Source organism: Babylonia areolata, chromosome 10 (assembly GCF_041734735.1).
Source record: "Babylonia areolata isolate BAREFJ2019XMU chromosome 10, ASM4173473v1, whole genome shotgun sequence".
NCBI lineage: Eukaryota > Metazoa > Mollusca > Gastropoda > Neogastropoda > Buccinidae > Babylonia > Babylonia areolata.
This window is the reverse complement of record NC_134885.1, coordinates 45,468,098-45,487,954: the sequence shown is the minus strand read 5'-3', so window position 1 is coordinate 45,487,954 and position 19,857 is coordinate 45,468,098. Positions and strand designations below refer to the sequence as shown.

At 48.6% G+C, this 19,857-nt stretch overlaps 1 protein-coding gene across 1 annotated transcript in view; it reads left to right on the top strand.

The window, feature by feature from the left end:
* Positions 1-19,857, top strand: part of LOC143286380 (soluble guanylate cyclase gcy-31-like) — a 131,291-nt gene that overhangs the window by 52,975 nt on the left and 58,459 nt on the right. Inside the window, exons 6-8 of the mRNA XM_076593921.1 lie at positions 10,297-10,372; positions 10,528-10,531; positions 17,370-17,390. Coding sequence (XP_076450036.1) covers positions 10,297-10,372; positions 10,528-10,531; positions 17,370-17,390 — 101 coding nt within the window. The remainder of the gene's footprint in view (positions 1-10,296; positions 10,373-10,527; positions 10,532-17,369; positions 17,391-19,857) is intronic.

Below are 19,857 nucleotides of genomic sequence, written 5' to 3'. Positions count from 1 at the left end.
AACCCGTTAAAGGTTATTTCTTCACACTGCAACCCGTTAAAGGTTATTTATTCACACTACAACCCGTTAAAGGTTATACACTACAACCCGTTAAAGGTTATTTCTTCACACTACAACCCGTTAAAGGTTATTTATTCACACTACAACCCGTTAAAGGTTATTTATTCACACTACAACCCGTTAAAGGTTATTTCTTCACACTACAACCCGTTAAAGGTTATTTATTCACACTACAACCCGTTAAAGGTTATTTCTTCACACTACAACCCGTTAAAGGTTATTTATTCACACTGCAACCCGTTAAAGGTTATTTCTTCACACTACAACCCGTTAAAGGTTATTTCTTCACACTACAACCCGTTAAAGGTTATTTCTTCACACTGCAACCCGTTAAAGGTTATTTCTTCACACTACAACCCGTTAAAGGTTATTTCTTCACACTGCAACCCGTTAAAGGTTATTTATTCACACTACAACCCGTTAAAGGTTATACACTACAACCCGTTAAAGGTTATTTATTTATTCACACTACAACCCGTTAAAGGTTGTTTATTCACACTACAACCCGTTAAACGCCACGGCACCGCTTGCGTGGGAGTTGGAATCCTGACAGGCCTACCTGTAGTGGTCTTGGGTGGAGACTTAACAGGTGAATGCTCTGACCCATCGACATGTGTTGTGGCAGGTAATGAATTCATCCACATGCTTCACCCCTATCACAACCCTCCACCAACACACACACACACACACACACACACACACACACACACACAGATAGATAGGTAGATAGATAGATAGACCCCCTACCACATTGATTGATTGTCAGATATATATATATATATATATATATATATAGAGAGAGAGAGAGAGAGAGAGAGAGAGAGAGAGAGAGATGTGTGTTTAGATAGATAGGTAGAAAGATAGATAGATGTGTGTGTGTGTGCGCGTGTACACGGGATAGCTTATTATTCATTATCGACAGGCCTATTGTGCACAGTGGAGACTGATGTCCCATTCTTTTGTGTTACCAGTTAAATGCGACCTCGAAAGCAGAAAGAGTAAGTGGGAGGGGGAAGGGGGGGAACGAAATCAGATGACGTCAGAGCAGGTTTATTGCGTCGTTCTGTGCACAGTTTTGTGCTTGTAAGGTCGTTGATGTGCTCGTAGATTGGCCAGTTTTGTGCTTGTAAGGTCGTTGATGTGCTCGTAGATCGGCCAGTTTTGTGCTTGTAAGGTCGTTGATGTGCTCGTAGATTGGCCAGTTTTGTGCTTGTAAGGTCGTTGATGTGCTCGTAGATTGGCCAGTTTTGTGCTTGTAAGGTCGTTGATGTGCTCGTAGATTGGCCAGTTTTGTGCTTGTAAGGTCGTTGATGTGCTCGTAGATCGGCCAGTTTTGTGCTTGTAAGGTCGTTGATGTGCTCGTAGATCGGCCAGTTTTGTGCTTGTAAGGTCGTTGATGTGCTCGTAGATCGGCCAGTTTTGTGCTTGTAAGGTCGTTGATGTGCTCGTAGATCGGCCATCATTGTCCTCCAGTTGTTGCTTTTCTTTGTTTCTTTCTTTCCAGCATGTGGACTCGTTACAGCGCATTGTTAATCTGTTCCGTGTGTTTCTTTCTTTCCAGCATGTGGACTCGTTACAGCGCATTGTTAATCTGTTCCGTGTGTTTCTTTCTTTCCAGCATGTGGACTCGTTACAGCGCATTGTTAATCTGTTCCGTGTGTTTCTTTCTTTCCAGCATGTGGACTCGTTACAGCGCATTGTTAATCTGTTCCGTGTGTTTCTTTCTTTCCAGCATGTGGACTCGTTACAGCGCATTGTTAATCTGTTCCGTGTGTTTCTTTCTTTCCAGCATGTGGACTCGTTACAGCGCATTGTTAATCTGTTCCGTGTGTTTCTTTCTTTCCAGCATGTGGACTCGTTACAGCGCATTGTTAATCTGTTCCGTGTGTTTCTTTCTTTCCAGCATGTGGACTCGTTACAGCTCATTGTTAATCTGTTCCGTGTGTTTCTTTCTTTCCAGCATGTGGACTCGTTACAGCGCATTGTTAATCTGTTCCGTGTGTTTCTTTCTTTCCAGCATGTGGACTCGTTACAGCGCATTGTTAATCTGTTCCGTGTGTTTCTTTCTTTCCAGCATGTGGACTCGTTACAGCGCATTGTTAATCTGTTCCGTGTGTTTCTTTCTTTCCAGCATGTGGACTCGTTACAGCGCATTGTTAATCTGTTCCGTGTGTTTCTTTCTTTCCAGCATGTGGACTCGTTACAGCGCATTGTTAATCTGTTCCGTGTGTTTCTTTCTTTCCAGCATGTGGACTCGTTACAGCGCATTGTTAATCTGTTCCGTGTGTTTCTTTCTTTCCAGCATGTGGACTCGTTACAGCGCATTGTTAATCTGTTCCGTGTGTTTCTTTCTTTCCAGCATGTGGACTCGTTACAGCGCATTGTTAATCTGTTCCGTGTGTTTCTTTCTTTCCAGCATGTGGACTCGTTACAGCGCATTGTTAATCTGTTCCGTGTGTTTCTTTCTTTCCAGCATGTGGACTCGTTACAGCGCATTGTTAATCTGTTCCGTGTGTTTCTTTCTTTCCAGCATGTGGACTCGTTACAGCGCATTGTTAATCTGTTCCGTGTGTTTCTTTCTTTCCAGCATGTGGACTCGTTACAGCGCATTGTTAATCTGTTCCGTGTGTTTCTTTCTTTCCAGCATGTGGACTCGTTACAGCGCATTGTTAATCTGTTCCGTGTGTTTCTTTCTTTCCAGCATGTGGACTCGTTACAGCGCATTGTTAATCTGTTCCGTGTGTTTCTTTCTTTCCAGCATGTGGACTCGTTACAGCGCATTGTTAATCTGTTCCGTGTGTTTCTTTCTTTCCAGCATGTGGACTCGTTACAGCGCATTGTTAATCTGTTCCGTGTGTTTCTTTCTTTCCAGCATGTGGACTCGTTACAGCGCATTGTTAATCTGTTCCGTGTGTTTCTTTCTTTCCAGCATGTGGACTCGTTACAGCGCATTGTTAATCTGTTCCGTGTGTTTCTTTCTTTCCAGCATGTGGACTCGTTACAGCGCATTGTTAATCTGTTCCGTGTGTTTCTTTCTTTCCAGCATGTGGACTCGTTACAGCGCATTGTTAATCTGTTCCGTGTGTTTCTTTCTTTCCAGCATGTGGACTCGTTACAGCGCATTGTTAATCTGTTCCGTGTGTTTCTTTCTTTCCAGCATGTGGACTCGTTACAGCGCATTGTTAATCTGTTCCGTGTGTTTCTTTCTTTCCAGCATGTGGACTCGTTACAGCGCATTGTTAATCTGTTCCGTGTGTTTCTTTCTTTCCAGCATGTGGACTCGTTACAGCGCATTGTTAATCTGTTCCGTGTGTTTCTTTCTTTCCAGCATGTGGACTCGTTACAGCGCATTGTTAATCTGTTCCGTGTGTTTCTTTCTTTCCAGCATGTGGACTCGTTACAGCGCATTGTTAATCTGTTCCGTGTGTTTCTTTCTTTCCAGCATGTGGACTCGTTACAGCGCATTGTTAATCTGTTCCGTGTGTTTCTTTCTTTCCAGCATGTGGACTCGTTACAGCGCATTGTTAATCTGTTCCGTGTGTTTCTTTCTTTCCAGCATGTGGACTCGTTACAGCGCATTGTTAATCTGTTCCGTGTGTTTCTTTCTTTCCAGCATGTGGACTCGTTACAGCGCATTGTTAATCTGTTCCGTGTGTTTCTTTCTTTCCAGCATGTGGACTCGTTACAGCGCATTGTTAATCTGTTCCGTGTGTTTCTTTCTTTCCAGCATGTGGACTCGTTACAGCGCATTGTTAATCTGTTCCGTGTGTTTCTTTCTTTCCAGCATGTGGACTCGTTACAGCGCATTGTTAATCTGTTCCGTGTGTTTCTTTCTTTCCAGCATGTGGACTCGTTACAGCGCATTGTTAATCTGTTCCGTGTGTTTCTTTCTTTCCAGCATGTGGACTCGTTACAGCGCATTGTTAATCTGTTCCGTGTGTTTCTTTCTTTCCAGCATGTGGACTCGTTACAGCGCATTGTTAATCTGTTCCGTGTGTTTCTTTCTTTCCAGCATGTGGACTCGTTACAGCGCATTGTTAATCTGTTCCGTGTGTTTCTTTCTTTCCAGCATGTGGACTCGTTACAGCGCATTGTTAATCTGTTCCGTGTGTTTCTTTCTTTCCAGCATGTGGACTCGTTACAGCGCATTGTTAATCTGTTCCGTGTTGTTTGCTAGCATTTTACTATTTTACCTGCCGTCTCCTTCAGATGAAGCTGAAATCAATGTGCCTGTTGTTTTGTCCATTGCACTCATATATTATACGATGAAGCTCTCTTTCATCAATCTCTGACTCTCTTTCACTGTTACCGATTCCCTTTGTGTGTGTGTGTGTGTGTCTATCTATCCAGAGGAGCTTGCGGGAGTACATGAAGTTGCGAAGTCGGGTTTCTATGTGCTCTGCATTTCAAGTCGTGTACCTCCGAACTTTGGTTCAGTTATCACTTGAAAGTTGACCACCACTATTGTGAAGCACCATGCCTTCACATGCACTGATCTTTCGCTCTGTGTGTGGAGCCTTCCAGCCGGTCTACGCTTTGTTCATGTTGAAGCGAGCGAAGTTTAGGGCCGCCATGAGAGTGGCCATTTTGAAGATGAAGACCCGTGCTGACGGTGTAACCCTCGGACTGTTACTCTCTGTTCTGCGGAAATTTGCTCCAGCAGTGCGGAGACGTGAATCTGAAACTGAATCTGGATCTATCTATCTATCTATCTATCTTCCTTTGGTATCACTCCCCTTACATTTTTTTGCATTCTCTTCATCTCGTTCCAAGTTCCCACCCCCCTTACCATCCACAACCCTCCCCTCACCCCAGCCCCACCCACCCACCTCTTTCTATCCATGTCATGTGTGTTGTTGTTCTTCTTTTTCTTCTTCTTCTTCCTTTTGTCCTTGTCATAACTCCCCGACCGCCCCTCCCCCCCTCCTCATCCCTTATCCACCCATCCCCCACCCCTCCCCTCCTACCCACCCATACCCCCCCTCCTACCCACCCATGCCCCCCACCCCCCCTCCTACCCACCCATGCCCCCCCTCGCCCCCCTCCTACCCACCCATGCCCCCCTACCCACCCATGCCCCCCACTCCCCCCCTCCTACCCACCCATGCCCCCCACTCCCCCGCTCCTACCCACCCATGCCCCCCACTCCCCCCCTCCTACCCACCCATGCCCCCCTCCCCCCCATGTCCCCCCCCCTCCTACCCACCCATGTCCCCACCCTTCTCAGGCCATGACCTGTGGGGTTTTTTTTTCGCTTGTTTGGAATTTGTTTGCATCCCCTTTTCGTAGCCCCCACCCCATCCCCTTTTCGTAACCCCCACCCCATCCCCTTTTCGTAGCCCCCACCCCATCCCCTTTTCGTAACCCCCTCCCCATCCCCGTTCCTCCGGGTTTGTTGTTGTTTTTGTTGTTTTTTGTTATTTCCCCCCTTTTTTTTCGTTTTTTCCTTTGCTGCTAGAGCTTATTGCCGACACATGGTAGGCCCATTGTGTGTTCGCCGCCAGTTATGCAGACCTGCACCGTGCGTCGTTGCTTCCTGGCCATCACGTAATCAATGACGACAACAAGACCTTGTCTTGGATTGATGTTTTCAAATAAATGCTTTGCGGAGACGTGACCCGATGCAGGCTCCGCGTTTTGGATAACACGGGGGGTAGGGGTGGGGGTGATGAGAGAAGGAAAGTGTTGGTCAGAGAGAGACTGAGAGAGGGAGACAGAGAGAGGGTGAATTGATAGCAAGACATGAGAGAAAAAGAGATACACCGATGAAACGGCCGTGGGGAGGGGGGGGGGGAGAGGGGAGGGGGAAGCTAGAATAAGAGAGAGTGAGGGAGGGAAGAAGAGATAGAGAGTGGGACAGTGAATAAATGAGTGGCCATGAGATCGAGAGACACGTTGAAAGCCTTGTGATCACCCTCTTCATTTAAGGTGTCCTCTGTGAAGGAACAGAAGAGCAAATTGATTCTTGAATCTGACTTGTGGTGTAAAACCTGGGCTGTTTTCAATCCCATTGCAGGCGGTCAGCCTTCCGCGTCTTGTATAAACAGTTGCAACCTGGTAAAGGTGCCCCCATTGACAAACAAGAACGAAGTCTTCTTCCGTTCATTCTTGAATCCATTTACCCTCTTTCTTTCCTTAGACTGTCAGCCCTCAGATAGCGATCGCGGTTGTCTGGTGTGCTGGATACATGATGAATCTTGTTTGTTGTCTTCTTCTTTGTCGTCTTGTGACTTCCCAAATTATAGTTACATAAAAGATATGTCCTTTGATAAAAGTTTTGCTGACAGTTCTTCTTCATTCTTCGTCTTGTTCTTCTTCGTCGTCTTCCCCGTCTGCTTGGCAGATGTGGTGTAGCGTATATGGTTTGTCCGAACGCAGTGACGCCTCCTTGAGCAACTGAAACTGAAACTGAAACTTCTCCGTCGTCGTCGTATTCTTCATCTTCCTCCTCCTCCTCCTTCTTCTTCTTTGTCTTCTTCTTCTTCGTCGTCGTCGTATTCTTCATTTTTCTCCTCCTCCTCCTTCTTCGTCTTTTTCTTCGTCGTCATCTTCTATATCTTCCGCCTCCTCCTCCTTCTTCTTCTTTGTCCTCTTATTCTTCATCTTCTTCGTTGTCCTCTTATTCATTTTCCCCTCCTCCTCCTCCTTCTCCTCCTTCTTCCCCTTCTTCTTCTTTACCTCTGTGAAGAATCATCGGGGCGCCGCGCAGAAGAACTGTTCACCAGATTCCTCCAGGTCTGCCGATTGTGTGTCAAAGCCTGGGTCTATACATGGTTTTCCTGTCCATTCTGCAGTCTGGTCAGCCCATCGTCTTCCCTTCCGTCCCCCTCCCTCAGCAGTACCTTACAGAGGATTGTTTCAGCGTAGCAGTACCCTAGAGAGGATTGTTTCAGCACAGCAGTACCCTAGAGAGGATTGTTTCAGCACAGCAGTACCTTACAGAGGATTGTTTCAGCGTAGCAGTACCCTAGAGAGGATTGTTTCAGCACAGCAGTACCCTAGAGAGGATTGTTTCAGCACAGCAGCACCTTACAGAGTATTGTTTTAGCACAGCAGTACCTTAGAGAGGATTGTTTTAGCACAGCAGTACCCTAGAGAGGATTGTTTCAGCACAGCAGTACCCTAGAGAGGATTGTTTCAGCACAGCAGTACCTTAGAGAGGATTGTTTCAGCACAGCAGTACCCTAGAGAGGATTGTTTCAGCACAGCAGCACCTTACAGAGTATTGTTTTAGCACAGCAGTACCTTACAGAGGATTGTTTCAGCACAGCAGTACCCTAGAGAGGATTGTTTCAGCACAGCAGTACCCTAGAGAGGATTGTTTCAGCACAGCAGTACCTTAGAGAAGATTGTTTCAGCACAGCAGTACCTTACAGAGTATTGTTTTAGCACGGCAGTACCTTACAGAGTATTGTTTTAGCACGGCAGTACCTTACAGAGTATTGTTTTAGCACAGCAGTACCTTACAGAGGATTGTTTTAGCACAGCAGTACCTTACAGAGGATTGTTTTAGCACAGCAGTACCTTACAGAGTATTGTTTTAGCACAGCAGTACCTTACAGAGGATTGTTTTAGCATAGCAGTACCTTACAGAGTATTCTTTTAGCACAGCAGTACCTTACAGAGGATTGTTTTAGCACAGTAGTACCTTAGAGAGGATTGTTTTAGCACAGCAGTACCTTACAGAGGATTGTTTTAGCACAGCAGTACCTTACAGAGGATTGTTTTAGCACAGCAGTACCTTACAGAGTATTGTTTTGGCACAGCAGTACCTTACAGAGTATTGTTTTAGCACAGCAGTACCTTACAGAGTATTGTTTTAGCACAGGAGTACCTTACAGAGTATTGTTTTAGCACAGCAGTACCTTAGAGAGTATTGTTTTAGCACAGCAGTACCTTACAAAGGATTGTTTTAGCACAGCAGTACCTTACAGAGGATTGTTTTAGCACAGCAGTACCTTAGAGAGGATTGTTTTAGCACAGCAGTACCTTACAGAGTATTGTTTTGGCACAGCAGTACCTTACAGAGTATTGTTTTGGCACAGCAGTACCTTACAGAGTATTGTTTTAGCACAGCAGTACCTTACAGAGTATTGTTTTGGCACAGCAGTACCTTACAGAGTATTGTTTTAGCACAGCAGCACCTTACAGAGTATTGTTTTAGCACAGCAGTACCTTACAGAGGATTGTTTTAGCACAGCAGTACCTTAGAGAGCATTGTTTTAGCACAGCAGTACCTTACAGAGTATTGTTTTAGAACAACAGTACCTTAGAGAGGATTGTTTTAGCACAGCAGTACCTTACAGAGGACTTTGGAAGATCATGGCCAAGTACGGATGCCCTCGGAAATTTATTTCCTTGGTCAGCCAATTTCATGAAGGCATGCAGGCTCGAGTCCAGGACAATGGCGAAACATCTGCTCCTTTTCCTGTCACAAATGGTGTCAAGCAAGGCTGCGTCCTGGCTCCAGCATTGTTCAGCCTCATGTTCTCTGCTATGCTTACTGGTGCCTTCAGAGATGGCTATGTTGGAATCGGCCTAAAGTACCGAAAAGATGGCAAGCTGTTTAACCTCAGAAGGCTTCAAGCAAAAACGAAGGTCATGAAAGACATCATCAGAGACTTTTTGTTTGCTGATAATTGTGCCCGCAACGCTGGATCTGAAGCTGACATGCAACTCAGCGTCGACAAGTTTGCCACTGCCAGCAGGAACTTCGGCCTTACCTTCAGCACGAGGAAAACTGAAGTTCTCCATCAGCCAGCCCCAGGGAAACCCCACGTTGAGCCCAACATCACAGTCAACGGTCAGAGACTCAGTGCGGTGGAGCGGTTCACGTACTTTGGCAGCACAATGTCACGAAATGCGACCATCGACGATGAAGTGAACGTCAGGATTGCAAGAGCAAGCGAAACTTTTGGTAGACTCTATGCAAATGTCTGGAACAGAAGAGGCATTGGTCTTGAGACCAAACTAAAGGTCTACAGAGCAGTAGTTCTCCCCACACTACTGTACGCCTGCGAAACTTGGACAGTGTACCAACGACATGCCAAGAAGCTGAACCACTTCCACACAATATGCCTCAGGAAGCTACTGAACATCAAGTGGCAAGACAGGACCCCAGACACGGAGTTGCTTGCAAAAGCCACCCTTCCCAGCAACTTCACCATCCTGATGCAGTCCCAGCTTCGCTGGGCTGGACACGTGGCGCACATGCCAGACCATCGGCTGCCCAAAAGGCTCTTCTATGGCGAGTTGCAACAAGGGAACAGATCACACGGAGGTCAGAAGAAGCGCTTCACAGATACTCTGAAAGTCTCTCTGAAAGCGTTTGATATCAACCCTGACTCCTGGGAGGAATCTGCAGTGGACCGTGACAAATGGCAGTGCTCATTCCGTCTTGAGGAGTAAAATTACAGATATTACATAATTATTGTTGGGGAGGGTTTGGAGGCCCGCTTTCGTAGGGAATCTTTCGTCGCTCGCAGAGCGAGAAGTGGGTCATATGACGTCATGGGCAGCCAACCACCGTAACTCGCTTTTCTGGGTTTGCTCCACCTTTGTTCGGACAACTTTAGGCAGAGTTTATAAATGGATCAGTTCGAAAATGTAATGGCAGAAATGTGATAAGTAACATGCTTAAAGTAAGCATGTAGGACAAAAGCAAATAATGGGTGTAATCATAAAACCAAATATATCTTGTAAACTTGCAAAAATGGTAACGGAAATTGCTCAAAATCCTTTCATCAGGACAACGGTTTCCACGACGAAATTTTAGCCTTTCGGTGATCGTGAAAAATAAACAGGAAAAGGAAACGGGCATGCGCACGGGGTTCTCGCTAAAAATAATCTGAAAATCTCATCCAAAATCAGACGAAAGTGGGTCTTCAAAACCCTCCCTAATGCCTGATGAGAGAGAGAGAGAGAGAGAGAGAGAGATCTACTTACCTGCCCACCTATCCACCTACCTTCCAAATTATATTTCTTACCATGACTTTTCACTTGTGCGCGTGAGGGTTGGAAAGACACAGGTTCATGACCAAAAACAATTCTTCGTTCGGGGGATGCGACTTGAGTTCACTGTCAAACACGAGCGGACTTCGATGTGTTGACCGTTTTTACCCCCGCCATGTTGGCAGTCATACTCTCTTTTATCGGGGGGGGGGGGGATAACAATGTGTGAAATACACGATTGTTTTAAGGCTGTTAATGGCAAGACTTTTTTTGTTTATTCTACAGGTTCTGGCTCACACAAATAATGTATTTGAGCTGGTGACGAGGAACGAGTTGAAGAAATCATCTCCATCTCAAAACAGTCCTGGTGAGTCTGTCTGTGTGTCTGTGTGCCTGTCGTTACATGAGGGAAGGTGCTGATGGATGTTAAGGATTGCAGGGTCCTTCACGCCCCACACTTGGGATGCAGTGCAGTGCAGGAGATGAAACGTCTCTCCCGGTACCCAGCAGGTCTAGTGAAGTTGTGGGTGTGAGTTACAGGATACCACGTGGAAATTCTTGTGTTCAGTCAGTCAGTCTTGCACTTAGACATGTAACCACTATCTTCCACTCCTTGATACTTATGACCAAGCGAGACACAAACCCACGAAAGAAAGAAGAAGGGTTTCTGTTTTACAAACAAAACCTTAACACCCAAAATGTTTCCATTACTGCAAAAAGACGGGGGGGGGGGGTTATAACGAGAGGGATGTGGGAGGGAACAGAGGGGGTGAGGGCGGAGAGGGGGGGGGGGTTGTCAAGACTGCAGCTGTGCAGTGGTTCCTTTTGGCGTGACATGGGTAGTGGAGAGAATTATGTTCACTGGACCAATAATTCGTTCTTCTTTTCTTCTTTTTTTTTGTTGGGGGGGGGGGGGGGGGCGATTGAGGGGGGGTGGTCTTTTGTTTATCTGTGTCTTGTGTTCTTGTTGGTGTTGTCCTCCCTTTATAAATTTTACGCGACTCGATTTTCTTTCCTTTTTTTTCAGGCAAACGAAAGGACAGAAAGCTGTCTCCACCATGCGTTGGCTTCAGCTGTACAGGTGTGTGTGTATGTTTGTGTGTGTGTGTGGGGGGGGGTGGTTCGTGTGTGTGAGTGTGTGTGTGTGTGTGTGTTCACACATACAGGCACACAGACATTGCACACCCTCCCCCACACACATACACACACGCACGAACGCACGCACGCACGCACATGCACGAAGTTACTTTAGACCTTTAATAGCCCTCTCTCATATCTATCTATATATTACTCCAGGGAATATTTCCGAGGAGGGTGACATTGTATGACGTTACACTACTTCTCACCGTTCTCTTTCTTCCCCTGCCCCCTCTCTCTCCTTAACTCCCCTCCTCCTTCCATCCCCTCTCCCCTCTCTCTCCTTAACTCCCTCCCTCCTTCCATCCCCTCCCCCCTCTCTCTCCTTAACTCCCTCCCTCCTTCCATCACCTCCCCCGTCTCTCTCCTTAACTCCCTCTCTCCTTCCATCCCCTCCCCCGTCTCTCTCCTTAACTCCCTCCCTCCTTCCATCCCCTCCCCCCTCTCTCTCCTTAACTCCCTCCCTCCTTCCATCCCCTCCCCCCTCTCTCTCCTTAACTCCCTCCCTCCTTCCATCCCCTCCCCCCTCTCTCTCCTTAACTCCCTCTCTCCTTCCATCCCCCCCCCTCTCTCTCACCTTAACTCCCTCCCTCCTTCCATCCCCACCACCTGCTCTGTCTCTCCTTCCATCCCCTCCCCCCTCTCTCTCCTTAACTCCCTCCCTCCTTCCATCCCCTCCCCCCTCTCTCTCCTTAACTCCCTCCCTCCTTCCATCACCTCCCCCCTCTCTCTCCTTAACTCCCTCCCTCCTTCCATCCCCTCCCCCCTCTCTCTCCTTAACTCCCTCCCTCCTTCCATCCCCCCCCTCTCTCTCTCCTTAACTCCCTCTCTCCTTCCATCCCCCCCCCCTCTCTCTCTCCTTAACTCCCTCCCTCCTTCCATCCCCTCCACCACCTGTTCCCTCTCTCGTTCCATCCCCTCCACCACCTGCTCTCTCTCCCTCCTTCCATCCCCTCCACCACCTGCTCTCTCTCCCTCCTTCCATCCCCTCCACCACCTGTTCCCTCTCTCGTTCCATCCCCTCCACCACCTGCTCTCTCTCCCTCCTTCCATCCCCTCCACCACCTGCTCTCTCTCTCCTTCCATCCCCTCCACCACCTGTTCCCTCTCTCGTTCCATCCCCTCCACCACCTGCTCTCTCTCCCTCCTTCCATCCCCTCCACCACCTGCTCTCTCTCTCTCCTTCCATCCCCTCCACCACCTGTTCCCTCTCTCCTTCCATCCCCTCCACCACCTGATCTCTCTCTCTTTCCATCCCCACCACCTGCTCTCTCCCTCCTTCCATCCCCACCACCTGCTCTCTCCCTCCTTCCATCCCCTCCACCACCTGCTCTCTCTCTCCTTCCATCCCCTCCACCACCTGCTCTCTCTCTCCTTCAATCCCTCCACCACCTGCTCTCTCTCTCTCTCCTTCCATCCCCTCCACCACCTGCTCTCTCTCTCCTTCCATCCCCTCCACCACCTGCTCTCTCTCTCTCTCCTTCCATCCCCACCACCTGCTCTCTCCCTCCTTCCATCCCCACCACCTGCTCTCTCTCTCCTTCCATCCCCACCACCTGCTTTCTCCCTCCTTCCATCCCCTCCACCACCTGCTTTCTCTCTCCTTCCATCCCCTCCACCACCTGCTCTCTCTCTCTCTCCTTCCATCACCGCCACCTGCTCTCTCCCTCCTTCCATCCCCTCCACCACCTGCTCTCTCTCTCCCTCCTTCCATCCCCTCCACCACCTGCTCTCTCTCTCTCTCCTTCCATCCCCACCACCTGCTCTCTCTCTCCTTCCATCCCCTCCACCACCTGCTCTCTCTCTCTCTCCTTCCATCCCCACCACCTGCTCTCTCCCTCCTTCCATCCCCACCACCTGCTCTCTCCCTCCTTCCATCCCCTCCACCACCTGTTCCCTCTCTCGTTCCATCCCCTCCACCACCTGCTCTCTCTCCCTCCTTCCATCCCCTCCACCACCTGCTCTCTCTCTCCTTCCATCCCCTCCACCACCTGTTCCCTCTCTCGTTCCATCCCCTCCACCACCTGCTCTCTCTCCCTCCTTCCATCCCCTCCACCACCTGCTCTCTCTCTCTCCTTCCATCCCCTCCACCACCTGTTCCCTCTCTCCTTCCATCCCCTCCACCACCTGATCTCTCTCTCTTTCCATCCCCACCACCTGCTCTCTCCCTCCTTCCATCCCCACCACCTGCTCTCTCCCTCCTTCCATCCCCTCCACCACCTGCTCTCTCTCTCCTTCCATCCCCTCCACCACCTGCTCTCTCTCTCCTTCCATCCCTCCACCACCTGCTCTCTCTCTCTCTCCTTCCATCCCCTCCACCACCTGTTCCCTCTCTCCTTCCATCCCCTCCACCACCTGATCTCTCTCTCTTTCCATCCCCACCACCTGCTCTCTCCCTCCTTCCATCCCCACCACCTGCTCTCTCCCTCCTTCCATCCCCTCCACCACCTGCTCTCTCTCTCCTTCCATCCCCTCCACCACCTGCTCTCTCTCTCCTTCCATCCCTCCACCACCTGCTCTCTCTCTCTCTCCTTCCATCCCCTCCACCACCTGCTCTCTCTCTCCTTCCATCCCCTCCACCACCTGCTCTCTCTCTCTCCTTCCATCCCCACCACCTGCTCTCTCCCTCCTTCCATCCCCACCACCTGCTCTCTCTCTCCTTCCATCCCCACCACCTGCTTTCTCCCTCCTTCCATCCCCTCCACCACCTGCTTTCTCTCTCCTTCCATCCCCTCCACCACCTGCTCTCTCTCTCTCTCCTTCCATCACCGCCACCTGCTCTCTCCCTCCTTCCATCCCCTCCACCACCTGCTCTCTCTCTCCCTCCTTCCATCCCCTCCACCACCTGCTCTCTCTCTCTCTCCTTCCATCCCCACCACCTGCTCTCTCTCTCCTTCCATCCCCTCCACCACCTGCTCTCTCTCTCTCTCCTTCCATCCCCACCACCTGCTCTCTCCCTCCTTCCATCCCCACCACCTGCTCTCTCCCTCCTTCCATCCCCACCACCTGCTCTCTCTCTCCTTCCATCCCCACCACCTGCTCTCTCCCTCCTTCCATCCCCACCACCTGCTCTCTCCCTCCTTCCATCCCCACCACCTGCTCTCTCTCTCCTTCCATCCCCACCACCTGCTCTCTCTCTCTCTCCTTCCATCCCCACCACCTGCTCTCTCTCTCTCTCCTTCCATCACCACCACCTGCTCTCTCCCTCCTTCCATCCCCTCCACCACCTGCTCTCTCCCTCCTTCCATCCCCTCCACCACCTGCTTTCTCTCTCCTTCCATCCCCACCACCTGCTTTCTCCCTCCTTCCATCCCCTCCACCACCTGCTTTCTCTCTCCTTCCCGTCCACCTGCACCCCAGGTCAAACACCGGGTGAAGCTGGTGGCTTCGACAAGATTCTCGTTGAAATGCTTGAATTTGAAAGAAGAGATCATGAAATTGGTGTTCACACGACATTGTTCAATTCAGCTTTCTTGGTGTTTGTGATGTATTTATCTTGCTGTGAATTAGGCCAATGCGATGTGAGACTGTGATATTGTCTCAGTTGTTTTGTTTGTACAAACCCGAACGTCACTTATTCTTAAATTTGAGATGGGGATACTGCGCTATATAAGCTATCATTTTAGTAGCTGTAGTAGTAGTAGTTGTTGTTGTAGCAGCAGCAGCAGCATTTACAGAGATCCACGGTTTGACATACAACTGATAGACCTGGATGAATCTGAACAGCTCATCTGTGCGGATCCCAGATGGCTCATTACAGAGTTGAGGGGGGAGGAGGAGGAGGAGGAGAAAGAAAGAAAGAAACCCACAGAGCTTGACTGACCACGTACAAAAAGATCGTATGTATTCATCATTGCTGTTCGGTCTTTTAGGAAAATCTGTTGGCTTCAGTTAGTCGGATTTCGTTGGAATGAAAATGATGTTAGAGAGAAACTCTTTCCCAGTGTGTGCTACTTTATCAGCGTGGTATTATTTTTTGTCTGGTGGCGACAGAGACAACGTCTGTTTTATACTGCATCTTTCGAAACCGTTATGAAATGGGAATTGTATGTTGGGTAAGTATGGTTTGAGGTGGCTGAGATTTCACTGTTGAGGATAACTGAGAGAGACTCTTGAGGGAGATCAGGTGCCTCTTGTCTTTGTTTTGTCAAACTTTTCTGTGTCCGGAAAACGTTTAAGCCCGGAAACGTTTCTCTGTCTGTGAGCCCTCTAAACCCCCCCCCCCCCCCCCACACACACACACACACACACACCCCGCCCCCCCCCCCCCTCTCTCTCTCTCTTTCTCTTTCCTCTCTCTTTCACCCCTCTCTTCCTCTCTCTCTGTCCTCTCTCCCTTCCTTTCCGTTCCCCCCCTCCCTCTTTCTCTGTTTCTCTCCCTTTATTCCTTTAACGATATTAGGGTTGAATTAGTAATCCAAAATATGGCAGAGATCCTTTTTTGCTCAAATTGAGTTTGTTGATGCATTGCACAAAACCTGATGTAATACGTAATCTCTCTCTGTTTTTGTACAAAGCTTTCAGAGTTGAGAAATAGCCGTTTCATTGTCTTGTTTTCATTGTTTATTTATCCACAGATTGTGTTTATTGTTCATATACCCCTTCATAAATGGGCTATGGCCTACATGAATAAAGCATTCATCCATCCCTTTATTACTCCTCTCCATGTCATTGTCTCTTCATCACCTTATCTCCCACACTCCTCCCCTCTCTCCCTCCCCCTTTATCTTTTTCGCCCACTCATCTCTCTCCCTCCGTCACTCCCTCCCTCCCTCTCTGCCTCCCTCTCTCTCTGCCTCCCTCTCTCTGTGCCTCTCTCTCTCTCCCTCCCTCTCTGCCTCCCTCTCTCTCTGCATCCCTCTCTCTGTGCCTCTCTCTCTCTCCCTCCCTCTCTGCCTCCCTCTGTCCCTCTGCCTCCCTCTGTCCCTCCGTCTTTTTGCCTCTCTGTCTCTCTCTCTCTCTCCCTCCCCCTCTCTCTCTCACACACACTCTTTCACCCCCTCTGTCACTCCCTCTCCCCCTGTCTCCCTCCCGCTTTTACCCCTCTCCCTTTCTCCCTCTCCCCCCTCTCTCTGCCCCCCCTCCCCACTCCCGTCTCCCTCCCCACTCTCCCTCCGCGTGTCTCCCCCCTCCCCGCACACACACACCTCCCTGTGGTCTCACCCGTGACAGAAAGACGAGCGCACAGAAGGCTGCCCAGCCTCACCCCTGACCAAGACAGGGGGCTGTCACATTTGCATCCACTACGCGACAAGTATCATCTCCCCCTGGCCCTCGGCTTTTGCTTCCAGAGGGGAGGAGGGGGGTCGGGGGTAGTGGGGGCGGGGGGGATTGGGAGGGTTGGTATAGAGTGGGGTGGGTGGTGGGGGGATTGGCTCCGAGCCAACAGTAGATTGCACTGTCTGTCTGTCTGTATGTGTGTTTGTTGGTATGTATGTGAGTTTGTATATTGGTATGTATGTGTGTTTGTATATTGGTATGTATGTGTGTTTGTATGTTGGTATGTATGTGTGTTTGTATATTGGTATGTATGTATGTTTGTATATTGGTATGTATGTCCTTTTTGAAGCAAGATGGGTCGTGAGATAGAACAGACAGGTCAGGGATAGAACAGACAGGTCAGGATTAGAACAGGTCAGGGATAGAACAGACAGGTCAGATAAAACAGATAGGTCAGGAATAGAACAGACATGTCAGAGAGAGAACAGACATGTCAGGGATAGAACAGACAGGTCAGGGATAGAACAGACAGGTCAGAGATAGAACAGACAGGTCAGGGATAGAACAGACAGGTCAGGGATAGAACAGACAGGTCACAGAGAGAACAGACATGTCAAAGAGAGAACAGACAGGTCAGGGATAGAACAAATGTACCCCGAGGACTGGCAAGGAATAAAAAAAACCACCTCGTCAGAAGTCTCAATGCAAACTCTGTTTATTTCAATCAAGTAGTTAAAAATACAAAGTAGTATAAAATACAAAGTAGATCATAAGAATACGTTACTAAAGATCACAGTCCACATTCATTGGCCCTTTCTTTAGTTGTAGCACTGGTTATTCAAGATTTTGGAATAAGAATTTATATTAGCTTAGCCCTTTTGCAAATGCTATTCAAAATTACGAAATACATACATAATATTAAACATCCCATTTATGAAATGTTTACTTCATCTTCACCAACACACATTTATACCAACAAAACCATTTGCTCACCTGGCAAGGAATAAACCACCTCGTCAGAAGTCTCAATGCAAACTGACGAGTCTGTCTCATGATCTCACGCGGACAGTTTTTCTGAATTTCTGTCACACTGCATTTAATGTACTCTCTCAGCATACTTCCCGTGCAGTGTCCAGCCATAGCAGAGTTCATGTCACTACACAGACAGGTCAGGGATAGAACAGACAGGTCAGGGTTAGAACAGACAGGTCAGGGATAGAACAGACAGGTCAGGGATAGAACAGACAGGTCAGGGATAGAACAGACAGGTCAGGGTTAGAACAGACAGGTCAGGGATAGAACAGACAGGTCAGGGATAGAACAGACTGGACAGGTCTGGGATAGAACAGACAGGTCAGGGTTAGAGCAGACAGGTCAGGGATAGAACAGACTGGACAGGTCAGGGATAGAACAGACTGGACAGGTCAGGGATAGAACAGTCTTCTGGTCTGTCTCATCATGCTCATCATCAGGTTTTCCTCAATCTTTCTCAGTCTCCTGGGGTTTCATTCATGGCCAATCACTCGACGATTTATTGATGGATCGGTATTTGGGTGGATAAAAGGACGGACGGACTGACGGATGGACTGACTGACGGACTGACGGACGGACTGACGGATGGACTGACTGACAGGCTGACAAACCCACTGAGTGGTTGGTTGGCTGGTTTACTGATCGATTCACTGAGTTGCTGACTGGCTGATTACTTGGTTGATTGGTTGTTTGGCTGATTGATTCACTGACTGGTTGGCTGGTTGATTGGCTGATCGATTAACTGACTGGCTGGTTTGTTGGTTGGCTGATTGATTCACTGACTGACTGGTTGGTTGGTTGTTTGGCTGATTGATTCACTGACTGGTTGGTTGGTTGGTTGGTTGGCTGATTGATTCACTGACTGGTTGGTTGGTTGGCTGGTTGGCTGATTGATTCACTGACTGGTTGGTTGGTTGGCTGGTTGGCTGATTGATTCACTGACTGGTTGGTTGGTTGGCTGGTTGGCTGATTGATTCACTGACTGGTTGGTTGGTTGGTTGGTTGGCTGATTGATTCACTGACTGGTTGGTTGGTTGGTTGGTTGGCTGATTAATTCACTGACTGGTTGGTTGGTTGGTTGGCTGGTTGATTCACTGACTGGCTGGTTGGTTGGTTGGTTGGCTGATTAATTCACTGACTGGTTGGTTGGTTGGTTGGCTGGTTGATTCACTGACTGGCTGGTTGGTTGGTTGGCTGATTAATTCACTGACTGGTTGGTTGGTTGGTTGATTCACTGACTGGTTGGTTGGTTGGTTGGTTGGCTGATTGATTCACTGACTGGTTGGTTGGCTGGTTGGCTGATTGATTCACTGACTGGTTGGTTGGTTGGCTGGCTGGTTGATTCACTGACTGGCTGGTTGGTTGGTTGGCTGATTGATTCACTGACTGGCTGGTTGGTTGGTTGGCTGATTGATTCACTGACTGACTGGTTGGTTGGCTGGTTGGCTGATTAATTCACTGACTGGTTGGTTGGTTGGTTGGCTGGCTGACTGGTTGGTTGGTTGGTTGGCTGATTGATTCACTGACTGGTTGGTTGGTTGGTTGATTCACTGACTGGTTGGTTGGTTGGTTGGTTGGTTGATTGATTGATTGGCTGGTTGATTCACTGGTTGGTTGGTTGTGTGATTGGCTGATTATTCACTGACTGGTTGGTTGGTTGGTTGGTTGGTTGTCTGATTGATTCACTGACTGACTGGTTGGTTGCTTGGGTGATTGGCTGATTGATTCACTGACTGGTTGGTTGGTTGCGTGGTTGGCTGATTGATTCACTGACTGGGTAGTTGGCTTTTGGCTGATTGATTCACTGACTGGCTGGTTGGCTTGTTGGCTGATTGATTCACTGACTGACTGGTTGGTTGGTTGATTGATTCACTGACTGGTTGGTTGGCATGTTGGCTGATTGATTCACAGACTGGTTGGTGGGTTGTTGGTTGGTTGGCTGATTGATTCACTGACTGGTTGGTTGGCATGTTGGCTGATTGATTCACTGACTGACTGGTTGGTTGGCTGATTGATTCACTGACTGGTTGGTTGGTTGGCTGATTGATTCACTGACTGACTGGTTGGTTGGTTGATTGATTCACTGACTGGTTGGTTGGTTGGCTGATTGATTCACTGGTTGGTTGGTTGGTTGGTTGGATGGTTGGTTGGTTGGTTGGTTGGTTCACTGACTGACTAGTTGGTTGGTTGGCTAGTTGGCTGATTGATTCACTGGTTGGTTGGTTGGTTGGCTGGCTGATCGATTCACTGACTGGCTGGTTGGTTGGTTGGCTAGTTGGCTTGTTGATTCACTGACTGGTTGGTAGGTTTGCTGGTTGATTTACTGGATGGTTGGTTGGTTGGTTGGCTGATTGATTCACTAACTGGTTGGTTGGTTGGCTGATTGATTCACTGACTGGCTGACTGGTTGGTTGGTTGGCTTGTTGACTGATTGATTCACTGGTTGGTTGGTTGGTT